Below are 21,760 nucleotides of genomic sequence, written 5' to 3' on the forward strand. Positions count from 1 at the left end.
TTGTCGGATCAGGATTTAATCAGGATCTTAGAAAAGGTAGATCTGAACATCTCTGCAACTTACCCATTAGCTTGATATAGAGAGTTATGCTCTTCGACACGAAAAAGCCAATTTTTATACAAAAAAAATGGATTTTCACCTCAAATGCTTGAATGTGGGAACAAAAATTCATTTTTTTATCTATTTTTTTATTATTTATTTAATTTATCATTTTTTTAGATATCCAAGTATGAATGATATCTGTATAAAATCAGTAGCCTGTTTGCAGTGCATTGCGTTTGTTTGAGATTTCCTACAAGGAGCTAATAATTATGAATTTTCATAGCCAAGCTATTGCCCATTGAATGATGGTTTAGAACTTTAGATTAAAGTGAATGGAAAGGCGATGAAGCAACTCATTTTGTATGGAGTACGATCAATAATGTAATGAAAATAAGCCGTACGAGGCCATAGCAAAGCTAAATAGACAATCTGTAGCCAAAAGGTAGGGAAAATGTCTATCATACAAATTGCTTCACATTTGCAATAATGTGTGTTTTTAAATATAGGCTACCGCGTTAACTTATGTGCATGGTAGAAACGCGTGCTCTCAACGTTTTGAAAAGCAGACTTTCATGGCTAACGGATTTAGCACTTGTTTATATCCAAAAACCCGAGCTACTACAGAGGATGAAAGGTAACATCTTCAACTAGAATAGTTTTTCCAAAGAATTAATTCCTGTTTAGTATCAAAATAAGTTAGTTCAATCCATCAGTTCTATAAAAAATTAATATAACTTGACGTTTACGTAGCCTAAAGTTCAAATCAAATCATCAATTATGTTCTTACCTAATAATTTTCATTTGATCTGTATACTAATAGAGTATAGCAAACTTAGTTCTTCGATAATTACAAACTTGATGCAATTAGAAATATTTTGAATTCATACTTGTTCTCACAAATTCACCACAGGACTCCGGTAGATCTATTTCACTGCGCACAGCTGCAGTACATGTAGCCTATAAGCTATTCACTGGTCGTACTCGTGCAACATTGCAAATTTGTAAATTTTACGCATTTATTGTGGAAACTATACAAGGAACATAGAAATGCGTAGCCTAGTTTTCAAGCTGGTTGTCTATGATTAGCTAAATTACTTTTTGCGGAATAAAATGTATCACGTTTTTTTATAGAAAACTTCTGGCTGTGATGAGATCCATTTTACTTATTTTTTTGTCTACAAAGATCCTCCAATGCCAAGGACGTAGCCTACTTGCTGAAGTTGCCATCTTGGTTTGTTGCTTTATGTCTGCACTAAGCTCATAAGCATCTGAATGTAAAAGTTAAAATTCCACAAAGCATGTTTTTATCAACAAAACAAAACATTGAATGTCGTTTGGAGTTTTGTTTCTCTAATAAGGGTTGACTTTAGGATAGCGGTAAGTCTCAACAGTGAAGTAATATATTACTGTTCCAAATATAAAACCAAGCACATAAATCCACATGAAGAGACGGTCTAATATCATAGCCATGTATGCCCATTCATCCATGACCTGAAATAGCAACAAAACCGGGATGATCATTCTTGTTTCGATGTGGTATTAACCAGGGAGTCGAACCGAACCCGAACCGGATTTTTGTAAACCGGTTTTGGTGCGATTTTGTCTGAACCTTAACCGGAACTGAACCGAAAATTTGAGTTAGCTTAAACCCTAACCGAACCCGAACCGGTTGAAAAAAGCGGTTCATTCCAGCATAACGCCATTGTCCGCATTGTGGTAAGTGAAGTTGTACGTAGCATGTTGTTATCTTGGAGGCCACATTGTACGGATGAATTATAGCCTATTCCGTAACACACGATCCACTATCATCGATGCTTTGGAAAGGAATTTTTTGACCAGTGTTGGATTTCAATAGTAGGCCTAGGCCTAATTTTATCGGACCCGAACCGGAACTTATAAAACCGGTGTTGAGACTATTTTTGTCGAAACCGAACCGTACCCGAACCACAAATCATTGTTGTTGAACCGGAGCTAAACCGGAACTCTTAAGTTTCTTCGAACCCAAACCGGAACTGAACCAAATTTTGAAACAATCTTTGAACCAGAACCGGACCCGAACCGGAAAAATCAATCGGTTCGAATCCCTGGTATTAACATATTTTTTATTATCAAAAACTTTTTTAAATAGTGTAGGCAATTGGCAGCCATAAAACACTAATTTTGTGTGGAAAATTACTTGTTTATCCACCAACGAACAATTCACCTGAAAAACTTCTTATACGCCCCAGGTGCATCAAATTGTAAGTTATGTTCCCACGGAGAACCGGGGAAAAACAAAGAATCCTTCACAATGACTTGAAAACTCTTTTTTCCACCAACAAAAGATGGTTAAAAAAAGCAACACAATGACTATAGCTGAAGGATATCGTTCAGTTGGGCTCGCTAAGTGGGGTATCTGTTGATTCGTAGGCTTGCTACCCACATATCTTGCAATTCCTTCGGTAGTTCAAATTTCTGCTGTCTTGTTTTAAATTTTTATATGGAATATTTGTAGAAAAAGATTATTAGAGCATTTTTATTAGAATATTTTATGGAAGATATTATATTGCTGTTAGCCTACAGCAATGCATAACTTTAAACCGGTTAAAAATATTTGTTTGCTTTTCATCAAACTCAATTAGCATCTCAAAGAATTTTTACGTCTATAAAAATGTGACCATAAACTAATCTCAGAATAAAGCACTGCGTCCTGCATAGTGCAGAGGTTATACTCACAACAAAAAATAATTAAATGCCGTGTGGTTGGTAGGTTTTATCTGTCTATCATTTAACATCGACTTACCATTTCATTATATTTTTCTTTATGTATGTGTTTCACAATGAAGTTGGTGCTGTCCATTGCCGGCCGGAGCTGCTGTGGGGCGGTTTTGATGGGTGTTGGAACGTTAGCAACTTCAAGCGGTTGTTCGGAGCCCATAGGAACCATTTTAAATTGACGGGGTTGAAATCCAAATTTGGCTCGCTGTAAAATAATAGGGCTATGTAAAAAATATTGTGCAGGTAAATTATTGTGCACACAACAGGTCCTTAGAACCAAATATTTAAAGTAGGCTACCAATTAATTTATTTTCACTCTATTGTCAGTTCAGTAGTAGGCTATACTGTTGGTACCGCTAAAAATCATTTTATTTCATAAAGCTAAACTGAAAAAATGTAATTCTAGCAGAACCCAATCTATTTTAGTGGTATGAAATTAAAGTGACTCGGGTGAAAATAAATTGATTTGTAATACAAAACGTAGCCTACAACCCAGCAGCGTAGCCAGAAAAAAAATTTGAGGAAGCCAAACATTTCATGAATTTAAGAAAATGACAAAGTGTTTGATTTAAGACATTGCCACCTGCTGTGCTGTGTGCGTATCCTGGTGGGTTGAGCAAGGGAAGCACTAAAAGTGGGGGGGTGAGGGTTAGAGCGTGCCCAAGACATGCGTATTCTAGGGGGTCCGGGGGCATGCTTCCCCGAAAAATTTTTGCAAAATTACACTCAAATAATGGATCATAGTGCTTTCTGGAAACACTTTTAGGGTAATATTTGTATGAAATTTATTAGCAGATAAACAGCTATTAACTTATTAAAGGCAGCTCTTACACACGAGCAGGCAAAAACTGCGGTTAAAATTAGAGAACACCAAAACTCAGCAATACGAAAACTCAAAAACTACACAAAAACTAAACAGACTAAGCGATTATGAAATATTATCACATGACTCTGGAAAAGCGTGGAAACTCATCGAAACGTCCCAAACTTAAAGTCACTTAGGCTACGCCAAAAGCAGCAAAGAAAGCGTTTAAGATATGACCTTAAATCAATTGAAAAGACATAATCAGCAATCTAACCCTAGATATAATTGTTTCTCGTGACATACAATTACATTTTAAGTCAAAATCGCAGGTTCCATCAGGAGTTAGGACCGATAGTAAAATGGCACAATCGGCAAAAGTTTGAATGTAACTAAAAATACTTCGTTCATTTGTTTTTACAAAATTTATTGGTGTCTTTCAGTGTGTCTAAAACAAGTAACAAGTTCTGGGAAGTGTTAATCACCAGATGTCTTGGAAAACGATATAAATTTTTACAAATTTTATTATATTTTCAACAAAGGGCTCAACTTCGAAATCCCAAGTTTGAAAACTTTGGGGGTCCATGGCCCCTTTCGCCCTCCCCCCTGGCTACGCCAATGCTACAACCGTCTCCTTTCATCAAGCGCTGTGGGTTTGTCAGCTGTCAGAAGATATTTATTCTCTTTCTTGATACCGTACTGTTTTGTAGCCTTATAGAAAAATATATTTACACCTGCCGGGAATCGCAAAAAGAAACAAAATTTTCATCGTAAACAAAAGCAAACCAGATAAAGCTGGTTTACGTTTGAGACATGCATTTTTAATTGCAAACCTTCTACTTGAATAACTGATGCGATAATTTTCTAAACTGTAATGCACACAAGAGTAGGTAGCAGAGTATGATCCCGAACCTGACTTTTGAATAGAACTTGACTTGGAGGTTCCCTAGTCGTTTCTTCAGACACTTTGTTCTGAAGTGATCGGGCACTTATTTCACCGGTTCCTAGACCATCTGTGCAATAGATAAGGGTATTTAACACAAAGAAAAATAATTTTCAAGTCTGTTAGAAAACTTGAATCACATTCATTTATTTCTAACTAGTCAGATCAGCTTTCAAAGTGCTAAATTTTATATTTAAAGAAGATCATTTTAAAAAAATTAAACACTTTTGAAGTCTTACCATTCGTACTTTGTACAGTAATAAACTTTTTTAATTGTTCCAGGAGTCTAGGTAGCCGATAACTTATACTAAATATTTATTTCAAGACAGTTTCAGTTTTATAGCCTACATATTTTGAGATTTATGGGCTTGATTTTAAATTCAATGCTATTATGAATACAGAACAAATGACACAGTTTTTTTCTTCTATTACTGTAGATGAGAGATACAGAAGTGGTTAAATCCAGATAGCATTGCTTTCGGTGCCATATCCCTGTTCCAAATAGGCCTAGTCTACGTTATCTTAAAATAAATAAAAAATAAAATAAAAAATAAACTACAGTAGCTTGAAACATTCATATCTCTTTCCTACTTAACCTTTCGGTTTAGGACTAGAATGTTTCCACTTTTCATTTGGCTGTATCATGCCAATAAGTGGTCCCAGTCGCTCCAAGAAAAACCATCTCAACCACGAAGGCATTTTATGAGTCGTGATGCGACGATGATGCAGATTACAAACAATAACGCTGAAAAATTCAATTCAAATAGATATATACTGGATATTTGAAACAGTGATATTTTGAACAGTCAGTGTATGAAATTTCCTTTCAGAATGTTTTGTTTCTTACGAAAGAAAATTTTGTCTCGACGATCAAACAAACTTCCTTTCAAACAATCCTAAGAGCTGCTAAAAACAAAGTTGGTTCCAACAGTTTTAGTCTCTATTAAAATTGTAACATAAGCCGAGATGTTTAAGCCTGGTTTTGTCTTTAAGTAACAGTTTGATCAGCTTGATGACAATTTGAGCCCTAAATTCACATTTTAACTGTGCCACATTTCGCCTGGAATTTTAGTTCCCTTGTACGAATGTACATGCAGGGTGCTAGAAATCTTACCCAGAGAGCAACGTAGGCCTACTTTCAGCACTACATAAGCCATACTAAGTTTCTGTAGTTTCAGATTTAGTCACCCAATAGGCCAATATGGTCCAGTTACTAGTAGGCTAATAATTTTTATGGGTCATGTATTTTTAGTAGTGACTTCAACTAGAGACTTAGGTACCCGGTCATTTGGTCGACAGGACGTTTGGTCGACAGGACGTTAGGTCAACAGACATTTAATCGACAGGACGTTTGGTCGACAGGACGTTAGGTCGACAGAACGATTCATTTTAGGGTTAGGCAGGGCCGGATTTACCAATAGGCTAGGCAGGCTGAAGCCTAGGGCCTCAACGTCCAGGGGCCTCGAAATTCGGTTTCGAAGTTTGTAATTATTTTAAAAACTTATGCAGATGATGCCGAATATATATCTACACATACACTGAGTTTAAAGGACGTTAGTTTGTGGAAAGAATTATCAAATGAAGAAATAGCTTACTGGATAGAGAGAGGCCCTTCTGAAGTTCAGCACAGTTGTGGTCCATTTTCTAGTTCCAAATGAGTGTACAAAAAGCAATCCAGGTTTTGCACAAAAACTGTGTTTTTTGCAACGAAAGTCAATGATGAAACATATAGCAGAGAGTGGCTTGTATATTCCCCTGCAAAAGGACGCGTATATTGCTTTGTTTGCAAACTCTTTCCAAATCATGCATCTTCTTCGGCTTTAGCTTTTGATGGTTTTAATGACTGGCACAACTCTTATCTTATCCTAGCTCATGAAAACTCAGAAAAACACACAAATGCCATGTTAACCTATACCTAACAAGGAAGCGAGGATATACGCTTAGGCCCTACTTCAAAGCTGGAGGAGCAAATAAAAGCAGAACAGCAGTATTGGTGGCACGTAATGGAAAGAATCACCGCTGTAACTTGTAGGCCTACTCTTGCAGCACGAGGCTTGCCTTTTAGAGGGGACAATGAACGATTTGGATCTCCCAATAACGGCAATTATCTTGGTCTTTTAGAACTAGTGGCCAAATTTGATCCATTTTTACTTGCTCATATCAATCGCTATGGAAATTCAGGATCAGGAAATCCCTCTTATTTGTCAAAAACTATTTGCGAAGAGATGATTCAGCTCATGGCCAAAAAAGTTAACGTCAATTGTGGCTGAAGTGAAAAAAATCGGGATATTTCAGCTTTTCTGTGGATTCTACTCCCGATATTTCACATACCGATCAGTTAACTTTGATTATCAGATACGTGTCTCCTGTAAACGGTTGACCAAGTGAGAGGTTTATAACTTTCCTTGAGCTGAAAGACCACTCTGGGGTGGGCATGGCAGATTTAGTGCATAAATATCTCACTACTGAGCTTCAGCTTGATTTTAATACATGCCGAGGGTAGTCTTATGACAATGCTGCAAACATGGCTGGTAGGTACAACGGTATGCAGCAAAAAATCCTAGAAATAAATAAATTTGCAAAATTTATTCCATGCGTAGGTCACACCTTAGATTTGGTAGGACGCAGCTGTTGATTGCTGTCTTGATGCACTGAACTGTTTTGACATTATCAATGAAATTTACACCTTTTTTCAGCTTCCACAAAGAGGTGGGCAGTTCTAAAATCATTTTTGCAAACTCAATCAAAAGTGCCAAAACATTTGTCAGATAGCCTACTAGGTGGGATGCACATGTAAAAGTCACGGAAGCTATTTTGGAAAGTTACAGTGCCATCACCAATGCTCTCAGTCATTTGCACTCCAATGTAAGTGAGAAGAGTGACAACAGACTTCATGCTAACAACTTTTTGCAAAAAATGGAAAAATTGGAATTTGTATTTATGTTGCATTTTTGGTCCAGAGTGCTAGGTCGTTTTCATAGTGATAGCAAAGCCCTTCAGAAATCTAAATTGTTATCAAGTACTTGTGCCGAATTGTACAGTTCACTTGTAGACTTTCCAAGCGAAATTAGAGATGAGTTTGACGAGTTTGATCAGCAAGCAAAAGTAACCTTGCCGATTATTAACTACAGAGCTGTCACTAGGAGACAAAGAAATGCACCTGACGCTTTTAATGAACTCTCTTCAAAGGAAAGGTTTAAAATAAATTCCTTTATCCCTATGCACTTGAAGCCAATTTAAGAAGAAGAGCTAATGTGTACAGTGACATTGCAGAAATGTTCCTCTTTCTTGCTAATCTGAAAGCAACTCAGGTAGAAAATGTACGAGGCGTAGAACTTTCAAAGGAAGCATATCCTGAAGATGGTGACCCGAACCTTACTGATGAACTTCTACTTTTTCATTTGTACGTGAGACAAACACAAAACCAAGGGCTTACCGGTACAGAAGAGCAATCTATTTCCTTGTCTCATGGAGACCTTTATGAAATTATGTGCAAGGAAAAAATTAACACTGACTTAAATTTCCTAATGTGGAAGCAATATTAAGACTGTTTCTAAGCTTAATGGTCACTAACTGCTCAGCAGAGAGATCTTTCTCAAGGCTCAAAAGCAACAAAAATAAATTGAGATCGACAATGTCTCAAGAAAGGTTGTCCGCACTGAGCATTGAGAGTGACAAACTTAAACAGATAAATTTTGATAAACTTTTGCATGATTTAAAAGCTCGAAAAAAAAAATTGGTAGCCTAGGCTTACTCTATTTGATGGGTGTAACTATTTCTTATGTCCTCGTAAATAAACTTTACAATTATTGTAACGGTTGTTTGATCAAAGAAATTAAAATTAAAAGCAAAACTGCCTTAACTAAATTTTTATTCTTTTAATTAAAAATTTGCACCCATGAATGTGGAAAATGAAAAGAGAGAAGAGTTTAATGCACTAATATTTTTAACATGAAGCAATGACATGTAATGTTGTTTAGAGAGAAATTCTGAGCTCAAAAATAGGGAGGGGCCTCACAAATGGAATAGCCTAGGGCCTCTCATAGTCTAAATCCGGCCCTGGGGTTAGGGTTAGTTAACCAACCTTGACCCTAACTCTAACCCTAACCCTAAAATGAATCGTTCTGTCGACCTAACGTCCTGTCGACCAAATGTCTTGTCGACCAAACGTCCTGTCGACCAAATGTCTGTCGACCAAACGACCGTACACCGAGACTTATGAGAGAGGAAAATATAGCTAAAAAAAAGTAGGCTAACTGTGAAGTTTTGCGTAAGCCATTCAAATATTGTTAATTGATGCAACCGAAAACAAAACATTCCGTACAAAATTACGCTTATTTTTTAATACTGTAGTTTTTTAATCAAGCATTACCTAACAAACCAAATTATTTAATTTGACTTTCTCTAACTAATCGCTAAAATATGAAAAAAAAAGATTTATAGATTTTGTTTTGTTGTAAAAATATTGAACAAAACTGGTAAACAAGTTTCTTCTCTTTAGAATCGAAAAGTTTGCTCTTACCAACAAACAATAGAAAATGTCAGCAGGCACATTGAGAACAACAAGTAGGAAACAGCAAATGGCACTGCGAAAGAGCTAGAAGGCAACCGTTGTACAAACAAATAAGCAAAGATAGTGTCTCCAAGAAGCAGTGAAATTGCCAGCGATATCTTTTCCGCTATAAAGATAACGTATCTGTTAAAATACTTGCAGACAGTAGCGAATCTACTGGGGTCACCTGATCATGTGTCCTAAAAAAAACAAAAAAAAACAAAACGAGAAAAGCATGCACTTTTTTTCCTGTTTTAATTCAAAAACAAAAAAACGCTATTGAGCCATAAATATTATGCAAACAACGACCAAAATATTGCATAATTTGTCAATCATTTCTGGAAGGCAAGCCCCCCCCCCTCCCCCTCAAACTACGTATTTGTTTCTTTGGACATTATCTTTTATATTGTGTATTCTTCTCTTATAGTTTTTGATTTGTTAAAATTTTGATGCCCTTCCCAATTTTTTTCTAGATCCGTCACTGCTAATAAAAAAATTAAAATGCATTACATTCTTTCTCAACATTAGCATAATTTCCAACACAACAAAAATATTTCCACTGTTTTTGCTCAACTTACCGTTCTTTACGCCAAACTAAACAACAAATTAAGCTATTAGCTGCAATTCAAGAATCTCACCTGAGATTACAGGCAGCCAAAACGTAAAGCAAGAAAGTAAGGACAAAACTACGCAAGGCAAAAGCATGTTTAACACGTAGAACTGTGCTTTTCGTTTCACAATAAAGTAAAACGCTATCTTCTGAAACTGGTCATCATTGGGTCGTTCATATATTTTCACAGGTCGCTGTATCAAATCCCACTCTCCATTTGGCACGAAAGCTGCAAATTGAAAAGAAATACTCATAAAATAACAGGTATTTAATATGACTAATATAAATAAGGTAATTAAAATAATAATAAAAACTCGTGTTAAGACTTGGAGTTGAAATGATTCAATTAATTTAAAACTTAGGAAAAAAATTTCAGTTACAAATTGGAATTATTAAGAATGAAACATTTTAAAGAAAATCTTGGTACCATTTTTATCCACAACCACTTCATTTCCGTAATCTTTAGCTAGTCCGAAGATCATTTGTGATTGGTCCAAAGCAGCCGATCGAAAGACCAATGAACAATTTTGCCAATCAAACGGAAAAAGTGATACCTGGAAGATTAATTTAATGCTTCATTGACATTGCATTGTTCTATGTTGCTCGTCATGGCGATAACATAAAAAGTGGAGAAAATTACGCTAATACTTGCACAGAATAAGCAAGTGGTTATAAGCAGCACTTGCTATAAAAACAGTTTCCAGAGTGTGTGCAGCAAGTTCTCCTAGTTTAGTTTGATTTCGTTAATAATAATCATTAAAAAAGACAAGATACGTTAAAAAGTGATTATAATTGTTACTTTACTTTACTTTAGAAACAAAAGTAGGTTTACTAACTCAAGTTTTCAACGTACAACCGTTCCATTCAAATACCGAGAGCAAAGAACATGCATGCTAAAACTGGGCTGAAAATACAGTATCAACACACTAGGACTAGGTGGTGTTGTAATTCATAGCTTTACCTTTGCTTAGAATGAAAGTCTAAACCAATACTATAAACATGTTGTTACTGCAACGCAAAAGTCCATTATTTGTGCCCCCCGAAATGGTTGTCCTTGCCTTCTCCCCCTCCCCTTCACACAGCACTGTACCTACCCTAACATAAGCACAATAAAAACTAACAAAACAATAGAAAATAAATGAAAATGAAGTGTTAACGAGAAAATTAGTTTTGTTTATGGGCCAGAGCAACTTACATTACAGAAAACTTGAGTTACCGAGATAGAGAGGTTGGTCTCATCATTAGTCACAATTTATTACTAAAGGATTAAAAATGATTTCTTTTACGCTACAAACTGCAGACGCCTATAGTAGTGGTACCATCCAACAAAATTTTTAACACAAGTCGCAAATTCTTACGTCGATTGAGCAAGAAGTCTTGTAAATTGAAGGTGGGAGCCATTTAATCAACCCTCTGCTGTTGGCTATAGCGTTCACTTTCAAGGCACCTGCCTCCATGTTTCCATCTATGCTGGATGGACAACGTTAAATTTGTTTTCAAATCATTAGGATTACTAATTTTATAATAAATTGATAGGTTGATTGGTGACCTGCAAAAGCGCGACACAAAAGATATAGCACTAGACCTATAGCCTTTTAGGCAAGGTAAAGCTTCAAACTATATTTTTTATTTTAAACTGCTAATAGTTTGCGAATAATTATTCAAAATCAAAGTTTGGAACCTTTGATGGCGAGGATAGTGGAAATGCGGATAACATAATTTCTAAACCGGTTTATTTGCCTTAAAGCCATCTTTAAAGATTAATTAATTTCATCGATGAGGAATATGCTACTATATAGCCTAACTTTAATAGCCATTGGGCAACAACCCAACAATAAAATTACTTTATGAAATGCAGTGGATATTTTACCGTTAATAATAAATAATTGAAAGAGTAGTAAGTAGCCTATAAACCTTTATTTGCCGACTGGGATAATATTTTGACATAGCTTACTTATTTTGCATAGGGCTACTGTATTTGTAGATGCCTTGAGCCACTGACTGGTCACCAATATTGACAAGGTGGAATTTCAAGACAGTGTTGTTGCAGGGATGGAGGAACCACGTGGGCCTCGTGGGCCTGGGCCCACCTACTTTATTTTCTGGGTGGGCCTGGCCCACCCACTTTTGAAAGCCAAATTTCTTTGAAAAATGTAGTGAAAACGGCAAATTAGAGAAGGAGTTCCAAAAAAAAGCTCTTCACTCATTTGATACACACTAGTTTGATTACACAGGCCAACAAAAAAATTTTGGCACAAAAGGTGAGAGTTATTTTAGAGTATTTCAGGCCCCTGATTCCAAAATGCACTTAGTTTTTTCGAATTTTCGAAACTACCAGGAACTGAATTTTGAACCAAGATTACGGTACATTCTTCGTAACAAGGATAAAATTTTAAGCAGCTACTTCATTGAAGAACACAACTTTGTATTCTGTAATTATATAAATGGCCTTCGTACCTTGATGTGTGTTGCTCAGTAGGCTATAGTAAGTCTACCATAATAAAGAATTGCGTTTGTTCATCGATGGCTTTGTATTGGTTATTCGTCTAGTTTGTTATGCAAAACAATGTATGTATTTTATTTGTACTTAGTAGCTTAGTTAGTAAGTTTGATATTGTTGAAGTCAACAAATATATTAAGGCGAAGCACAAGTTATATAATCTACATCTTGTAGCCTTTCCTAAGGCTTGCTTCACGTCGTATTTTGATTGTTACTAGGCCAGTAAACGTTAAATAGCCGTTTGTTTGGGTTGTAATCAACGTGATTGGTTTCAAATGGTGTGTATACAACTCAAAAATGTGCCTGGGATTACTTTCAGTTTTGTCTATCATGTAATAAACGATACGATGTTAAATCTGTAGGGGCTCAAAATTGCAAAAAAAAAAAAGTTTTTTGCTGTAGGTTATCTTAAAAACTAGAGCCAATTCGAAAAAAACAAGTGCATTTTCGGAATCAGGGGCCTCGAAATACCCTAAAATGACTCTCACATGCCGTGCCTTTAAAAAAAAATATTTTTGTTTGCCTGTGTTATCTTTGATAGCTCAATGATGAAATCTAATCTTCAAACTTTTCTGTTGAGCCCACTGTTGATGGGCAGCACGTGTGGGTGTGATTGGTGGAGTAATCTATAAATCAATCTAATGTTCTCCAAGGTTAAAACAATGATATCATTACATACTATGCAGTGCATGCACGTAGGCCTACTGTATAATGCTGCAGATCATTTCTCCCAGGTTGGTATTATAGCCTAACTGTGTGTGTATATTGCCTTTTTATTTGTGTGCACATTGCCATATTTTGTACAGCGCTGTAGAGCAATTTAACAATTTTGTAATTTGTTTGGTTAAATCGGGCCCGAAAACGGAGATTTTTTGCTGGTTGGCACAAAAGGCAATCATGAAAACACAATGTATAAGCGATTTGAAGTATTAGGGATGCAGCAATGTTATGGGGGGTCTGGGGGGCTTCGCCCCCCAGAAGTTTGATTAACTTTGACTGCAACGCCTTTGGGCCCACCTACTTTTAAAATGGTTCCTCCATCCCTGTGTTGTTGTCTGTAATTATTTCAACAACTTGTTTCTGCTAAATGGATGTTCCTGAAGTTTCTCAAGCGCACCTCCTTAAATACAGCAACACAGTTTTTTGATTTTGCCTTTTCTTCGTTCACGAAGCAACAGCTTTACTGACTGCGTTATCGAACGAACGAATTCATCTAACTCTATAGCCAATAGCGTTGACAGAGGGGTCCAGGGGGTAGTTTTAAACCCGAGCCTGGGATGATTTTAGAGGCCCGTAACATTTCCAAGTGGCCGGGAAACTTGAAGTGACCTCCTTTTCGTTTTGTTGGTGTCAAATTCGTGTATTTACTTTATCGTTCTCTGCATGTTTGCGCCAGCAATGAAAAATAAAATTGAATTGAATTGAAAGAAAATCCTCGTATACTTTGGATATAGTGCGTTTTGTTTAGAAGTGTCTTGACTTGGGGCCTGAAGATCTCAGTGGTGCCAAAACCCTAACCAAAACCCTAACCCTAGCCCAAAGTATCCTTTTCAACCCTAACGGACCCAAACTATCCTTTTCAACCCTAACGGACCCAAATTATCCTCTCAACGGCCCTGTCGATAGTTACGCGAAATTAGTACGTTCGTTTTGTCAAACTCCTAATCAACACTCATCAGTTGTCCAATAGTAATGATACAGTAAAAACAGAGTAAGCTGTAAATACGAATGAAAAAAAAAGATAAAATTGAACTTTTGACTCATCAAAAAAATACATTAGAACAGGGGTCACCAACTGGCGGCCCGCGGGCCGCATGTGGGTGGTGACCCCTGCATTAGAAGCTTGGTTGTCTGAAACCTGTTTTCTAAAATGATGTTTGGTATCCAAATTGAATCATATGGAAGTCTGAGCTCATGTACGCCATTATAATCACTTTCATTCCATTTCAGTCTGTCATCATGCCACTGATATTCCATGTATAATGTCGTTGTAAGCTCCTCTGCTTTTTCGTCCTTCATTAGCAAAGAATGCAAACGTTATTCTTTTGATGAACACTATTTTTTGTGAACATTTGATGGCAGCTTATTTACAGCACTGTACAAAAATGCTAGTGTATGGGCAAGCCCGGTGCTGGTCCGTAAGGAATTTGTTACCGCAGGCAGCGCAAAACTAAGGAAAATTGTCTAAAAATTGCAAAAGTTTTGATCAATCCGGCTAGTACAAAAGTAGCAAGTTTATTTTTAATCATTATATTGAACGTTTGCTCGTTTGCTACCAAAGCTACTCGACTAAAAACACAAAAGAAGTTTATAAAACTCCCTTCAAAAACAGTAAAACTACAGCAAACAAGACAAAATTACGAAGTAAGTTGTGCATAATTAATTAATACACTCCGGATGTGATTGACAACCAGAAACTCAATGTGAGAGTAGTTTATTGCTGCAAAACACAAAGACTATATTTATTAACTAACACTCAAACTATCAACTTATTCTAGCAATTTTAGCTCCTAACAGATCGGCCTTCAGTCAAATTTTAAGCTGCTTGTTGTCATGGCCTGTGTGTAAAACAAGTAAACCTCAATAATAATTGAATAATAAACCACATAGCTGACGTTATGGTTGCAATATACAGTATGTGCACTGTGCAATTAGCATGCACCAAATATATGCGTTTTATTGATGGCCGGTCAGTAAAATAATGCCCACCTTAAATCGGTCGGTAGTGCGAAAAAGGTTGCCTACTCCTGCTCTAATGAAATTGCAATGTAGGCTTTGAAGATTATGTTAAAATATAAACGCACTTAATCTTGCTTACGGTTTGGAGGCTTGTTTGTTTTCATAGGTGTCACCCATAACTTAGTTTAGGTCAGGGTTACTCAACAAATGTTAACAAAGGTCCAGTTTGACAAGTTGAATAGTTCGGTGAATAGGTTATTTCACACGCAACCACGAAAGTTAAATTATCTGTACCAAACCACTTTTTTAGGTAAAATGTAACTCGACTTCGATTTCTGAGAAAGTGTTGGGGAGTCTAGAGGGCGAAGCCCCCCAGAAAACTAGAATAATTACAGTAAAGATTACTTCCTCCCAGTAGAAATCTGTTTAAAGAAGCCCTAAAACGTGGCAATGAGGATATTCTTCCAAAAGCTCAAGGTCTACACCCAGAAGGTCCGGATTCGGACCGCAGTCCTCTAGTTGAGTAGCCCTGGTCTAGGTGTTAGCGGCCCAAAAGGGGTAGGGTGCATCATCTGCCCCTCATTTTTTTGTTTGGTTTTCTGCAGTGGATTAAAATGTTCCTTTTTATGATTGTTGAAGATGTGCAACTTTTCAGAAGAATTCATTAACATCTAGGGGTACCACAATTGGATTAAATTATGTCATTTTTTGTTATTTTGGGGTCATTCCATGGCTACTGGTACAGTTGTAGAACCATATACGGTAGATTTTTATGATACTTCATATGTAGAATCTCCGTGCAATTCTGAGAAAAGTGATACCAATTTTACCACAATCGGCCCAGTACTTTTTGAGATATCAGCGATTGAAAATTGGCCCTTTTCGTGATCGCTCATGCGTAAAAATTAACTACAAATTTTGTTTGACCTATTATGAAGGTGTTTCAAATGGTAACTTGAAAATTCCAATGCATATGAGTTATCCAAAGCAAGGAGATTCTGAAAAAATATATTGTTTGTTTGTTTTTATATCACTACAGGCCACCAAGTGGCTAGTTTCACACATGACTATTTGTGATCAGTCATGCATGACGAAACTTTGATCGCTTATAGCAAAAAACACTCTACTTTGATTTTTCTGTAACTTGGCTTAAATGAAAGGTAATTTTCTTGGCTTTCTAGCTTCCAAATATGAAGTGGGATATTTGAGTAGAAATGAGGTAGTTTGCTGTAGTAAGTGTACCATGTATTTTTTAAAGTGAAGGAAGGATGGGTAGCACAGTTTAAACAACTGACTGAGGGGAGACGTTAAAATCAATTCTGTAACCGGTTACAACGTCTTATACAACGGTTACAACGTTAACTTGGGATTCTCATGAATTAAACAAACACAAACTGAATGGGTTCCGGAAGCTCCTCCCAAAATGCACAATTTTGGCCTTAATGTACAAAATTTTGACAAACCAATCTTCATATCTGGTTGTCTCTTTTTAAACTCTTGATACAACTCATTTAGTGTCACCAAAACCAATCTTCCAAAACCTCAACCACGCCAACAAAAGGCTTTCCCTCAAGAGATTATTGATTCTGTGTTGAAGTTCTATGAAGATGATGAATTTATAGTAGGCTAGGTTACTAGGTTACTTCCAGGTCAAAAGGATAAAGTGTCTGTGGGCAAAAAATACTATCAACAAAAAAGATTGGTTTTGGTGACACTAAATGAGTTGTATCAGGAGTTTAAAAAGAGACAACCAGATATGAAGATTGGTTTGTCAAAATTTTGCACATTAAGGCCAAAATGGTGCGTTTGGGCAGGAGCTTCCGGAACCCATTCAGTTTGTGTTTGTCTAATTCATGAGAATCCCAAGTTACTAATAGAGGCGGGATACTTGGCAGAATCTTACAAAGACTTGCTTTCTTCAATGGACTGTGATATTACCTCAAGAGAATGCATGTTTTGCAAGTGTGACCAATGTCCATCTTTAGAAGTTTTGAGAAGCCACCTTAACTTGCTGTTTGAGGATCATGATGAAGACATCACTTTTAAACAGTGGACGACAGTTGATAGGGCAGAAATTGTTACGATGATCACGAGTGTTTCAGATTTCATAGAAACCTTGATTGAGAAGCTGGTCTAACTTCTTCCACATAGTTATGTGTCCAAAGCACAATCAAATTATTACAAGTCCAGAAAAGAAAATTTGCAAGAAGGTGAAGTTTTGATTGCAATGGACTTTTCAGAGAATTATTCCTTTCATGTGCAAAATGAAATCCAGGGCTTTCACTGGACACACGCCCAAGCAACTGTGCATCCAGTACTTCGCTATTACAAAAACACCGACTCTGACATGGTTGAACACATATCTTTTTGCTTTCTATAAGACATACTGGTTCATGACGTGCAAATGGTGTAGCCTATTACATTCAAATTGCAAAGTTTAAACGTCTTGTCAAATTTATCTTGTCGTGCTATGGCTGGTACTGCTTTTAGCACCGTGCCAAGTCAATGCACCAACAAACGACTTGAGCTTTATTGAAGTCTTACACCAACACAAAGAAGACAAGCTGGTAGCAGAGGTATAGCGCTCAAGTATTTCATGCTACACACACGGTACTTGTCTGGGGAACTTGCTCCCTTTGCCCTTTTCAGCACCAAGACATTGCCAGCTGAGAAAGCAGCAATGGCAAGAGCAATACTAAAGAAAATGAAAAGTTTCAGACCGCCATTAAAAAGATTTGGAGAAGGTTTTGGAAAACCAAGGTTGATTCCAGTGTTGCCAACCACCAAGTTGGCTGATCTAATCAATGAAGATTCCTGGTTCCTTTTTGCAACACTAAAGCGTGGCCATTGTACAAGTTTCATGCACGAAGATGTTCTTCAGTGAGACAGCTGTCCTTCATATGCAGCTTGTTGCACAGTTGTAAGGCAGCTGAGAGTAGTAAATGATGCAGCTGAACGGGGCGTCAAGCTTGGATGTGACTGTCTTTCATCGGCAAAGTCTGAACAGAGATTCCAAACTGTTCTGCAGACTGTTGAAAGCAGCTATCGGCAGCGTTCGAATTTACGGAAGAAGGAAATGAACAACAATGTTCAATGGATACTGCATATTTAGTTGAACAGGAAACTGTGCCTTTTCTAACTGTGTTATTTCAATTCGGAAAATACGGAATTTTGCAAATTCGGCAAAACAATGTGCATTTATTGGTGTTTTGTGACCAAAACAGTGAATGATAAAGTTTAGATAAAGTTCAGCGAATATTTTTTTGCAATAAAATGATCAAAAGGTGTGTAGTTTAGAGAGAAAAACCCTAAAATAAATGATTTAACCCATTTTGGACTAGCGATACATATGTGTACCACAGTCATGCCATCTGAAACTAGGATTTTCGCATTGTTCGCTCGACCTCTATATGTCAAAAATTCAATCGCGATGTGGTACCCCTAGATCCAAATTATTTCGCATAAAACTTCACAGTTGTGTTTACTTTGACAAAAGGAACACTTCTGACAACTGCAGAACAAAATTTAAACGAAAAAGGGCAGATGATGCACCCTAAAAAGGGGTTGACTCTTCTTACTGGAAAGTTATGTTGCAAGGCTACGTCCATGAGTTTCGTTTCGTTGTGTTTTCTTAGCACGTCTTGACATTTATCTTAAGATTAAGTGATTTGAGTCTGGAAACATTAATTCACTTACGATTCCCATTATCTGAATGAGTGTCATTCCAAAATCCACTTTGGTTTTCTCACCATTCTTTTTTGGAGGTCTAACCTGGAAATTAGAAAAAATTTAAATTTTTTTGTGGTAGCCACAAGTTTGTGGATTGAGCCACGACAACTCTCAGCTGCTATGCTGCTTGGTTTTAACCAACGAAAAAATAAATAAACAAAGACGCAACTCAAATTAAGATCGGGAGAGTAAATACCGTACACACTTTTGCTTAATATGATACTAAATTTTATTTTTAAGTGTGGATGGCGTTGTACTACTAAAGACTAGCTAAACCAATCGAGCACAAGAGCACAACTCACTTCTGGCTGATAATCTTTCAGCAAATTGCAACCTAACCTTGCTTCAGGAGAAAATCTCTTTTTACATGGAAGAGGAATGTCGTCCAGGCATTGTATTGTAGGTAACCATATCGAAAACAACAAGACGACAAGCAAAATAACTGTCAAATTATATTCGTTTTATTTTTGTGTAGCCTAGATCAGAGGTGGGCAAGCATTTTTACTCTAGAGCTAAATATTTCTCAAAATTTGACAAGCGAGCCATACTTGTGCTGTATGGCAAACAAAGAGTGTTTAGATTAAAACTAACAATTTATCTAGCTTTAATTAATTTGTTAACATATGACAATCACTACATCGATCGTTATCACAATTTTTGATTATTTTTTGATGTCTCCAAAATATAAAGTTAGCTTTCAAAACTCTTAAACAAGCTAGCCTTCATAAATATAAGCGATTCTTTTCGGCAGAGATTTGAAGCGGTTCGCTTTCGATTTAACAACGTTACCGCTGGTAGGCTACAAGATTTTTCTGCAAAAGGCGCTTTAACCATTCTCGGTTTGAAAGAAAGTGATCAAGCTTGTTTTCAAAATGTGAAGCTTTTTATGATAATCTGAGCAATCAATAAGCAAGATGTGATTTAAATAAAGTCTAAAAATTCCATCAAAGATTACTTCAGAGTAAGTAGGCGACTAAACTTACCGATTGAATCAAGTAACATTGCAAAGTTTGAACCTTGAAAAGTTTAAATCATTGAAATATTTCCATAAAACTTGGCGTACGCTGTAAATAAGCAACCAAATTGTGTATTCTGCATTATGCATAATTGCATTACAAGCTGACTCAGATAAATCATATACGATTTATGGCCCTATTCTACTGTAATGTTAGTGTTCCTAAGCCCATATAGGCCAACCGATTGAAATGTATTCTATCATCATTTTACTAAACAATTCCAACAAAACCTGTGAATTATTCGACCATTAAATTGCTTTCAGTTATTTACACGGAGAAGTAGGTCTAAGCCTAATTGTTCACACGTCTTTTACCTAAACTTTCATAAAATGCTCATAATTAGGTATCATCATTATTAGCCTAAGACAGAACACCCTACCTCAGCTAACAAAATTCTTTCATTTTACATGAATTGAATAACTTGAATGTCTGCAGACTTTCATGAGGACAAACGTCTTGCTCAATACTTTGGTGTGTTTATAATTCACCCTTTCTGGTTCAGACCGATCTCTGCACCATGTCTATCAACTCTCCCACTGTCCGCTGGGAATAGCTATCTTTTTGTGACGTCACGACAGCTGCTGTACAAATAAATTAATAAAAGCAGAAATATCGTGGAAGAAGTTTGTCCAAATGCATTGATGACATCGAAATTTGACAGAAGCAATTAAAGTATTTCAAAGTTTGCATAGCAGAACCAAATCACAAAATATTGGTTTGACGGTTATTTGAGATTGACTGAAACATGATGAGAATGTTCTTCAACCACGTTCGTTCAAGTTACTTCACCACTTAGCTTCAACGTTGTTCTATTTCAACGCGGTATTTACAGTAGGCCTATGTTGTTTTCAGATTTTTGTTTGAGCATGATATTCTCCAACATTGATTTAAAAGTGGTATTTAAACTTTTGGTTAAATGTGATATTAACATTACAAACTTCTGGCAGGCTAATAGCCAAGTTGTCGCGAAGTTGGATGCATTCCAAAATTATAAAAAAAGTAAATAAACAAACCGCTGTGTGACGAAAGCGCGCTACTAGGGTTGGTTCTATGAAGGTACTGGTGGTTGTGTATTTTATTGAAGTTACTCACCAGTGGCGTAGCCAGGAATTTTGAAAAAGGGGGAGAGGTTGACGGCCAGCGGGCGAAACCCGACGGCGTGTTCGCCTAAAACGACACCCAGCGGCGGGGGATCTGGGGGGCTTCATCCAGAAATTTTTAAATAATTACATTGAAGTTGGTGCATTCTGAGAGCATTTTCAACAAAATTGTGGGTATGAATATTCCTGTAAAATGGTGCTGTCCGGTGACATAGCAAAAGGTTAGGATCATGTTTTCTTCGGCATTTTTCGGAAATAAAGCTAAATCTGTATGTTTTCTTGTTGCTAATTCCTGGTTGAGATATTTGAAAGTTTGGTATTGGCAAAAGTCGCTCTTTTAATGTAGTTTCGTTTAAAATTAGGCAAATTTGTTTTAGAGCAGGGGTTTCCAACCTTTTGTACACCGTGGTCCCTTTTGAAAATTTTGAAAAATCAATGGCCTCCCTAATCCCTATCTTTTTCAACCTTTTGAAAAAATTAAGAAACGTCATTTTAATTAAAAAACTTGTTTATTTCATGAAGATTTGGGCAAAATGTACTAGTATTTTTATTAAATTTTAATTTATTTCTTTTGCTATATAGTGTTGGAGTGGACTTAGAGATAATAAATTAAAAAATTATTAATTTTCAAATTTTTCCATGGCCCCCCCTGAAAAAGGCTCATGGCCCGCTAGGGGGCCATGGCCTCCAGGTATGTCTCTAAAACATGAACCCTTGTTTTAGAGACATAAAAAGACTGAAAGCATTATTCTCAATATTGTTACGTCACACGTTGAACAGTTGAACCCTCCCCCCACCCTTGGCTACGCCACTGCTACTCACTGTAACCTATTCTGAGAAACAATTTGAATTGCGTCGCTCAACTGGCCAAGCAAAAAAGATTAAACCGTCGTTGCCTGATTTTACCATTCTTTTTGTTTGAATTAGGAAAGTGTTGTTTTACTGACCTGTATACCCAAACCACCTGTATACCTGTAGGCTAATACCCAAACACAAGCACTGACTACAGTTCAATTGGATCAATTACAAT

General features: G+C 36.7%; 1 protein-coding gene across 1 annotated transcript; it reads right to left on the minus strand.

Moving 5' to 3' along the window:
• Positions 1 to 1,016: 1,016 nt before the first annotated feature.
• On the minus strand, positions 1,017 to 20,096 carry LOC145765444 (acetylcholine receptor subunit beta-like). Its single transcript, XM_082577265.1, has 13 exons — positions 20,010 to 20,096; positions 19,598 to 19,678; positions 18,917 to 19,056; positions 18,582 to 18,656; positions 14,065 to 14,219; positions 11,065 to 11,176; positions 10,134 to 10,260; positions 9,735 to 9,935; positions 9,067 to 9,223; positions 5,141 to 5,289; positions 4,514 to 4,614; positions 2,825 to 3,004; positions 1,017 to 1,533 (listed from the first exon to the last, which is right to left on the minus strand). The coding sequence occupies exons 2-13, from the start codon at positions 19,614 to 19,616 to the stop codon at positions 1,393 to 1,395; spliced, it is 1,557 nt and encodes a 518-aa protein (XP_082433391.1). The 5' UTR covers positions 19,617 to 19,678; positions 20,010 to 20,096; the 3' UTR covers positions 1,017 to 1,392.
• Positions 20,097 to 21,760: the final 1,664 nt, after the last annotated feature.

The sequence above is a fragment of the Aplidium turbinatum genome, chromosome 2 (assembly GCF_918807975.1).
Source record: "Aplidium turbinatum chromosome 2, kaAplTurb1.1, whole genome shotgun sequence".
In the NCBI taxonomy this organism is placed as follows: domain Eukaryota; kingdom Metazoa; phylum Chordata; class Ascidiacea; order Aplousobranchia; family Polyclinidae; genus Aplidium; species Aplidium turbinatum.

Coding starts and splice junctions, on each gene's coding strand:
- LOC145765444 (XM_082577265.1), bottom strand. Junction 18,657..18,916: donor TGAAAGATTATCAGCCAGAA/GTGAGTTGTGCT, acceptor TCTAATTTCCAG/GTTAGACCTCCAAAAAAGAA. Junction 1,534..2,824: donor AAGAAAAATATAATGAAATG/GTAAGTCGATGT, acceptor TTGCTATTTCAG/GTCATGGATGAATGGGCATA.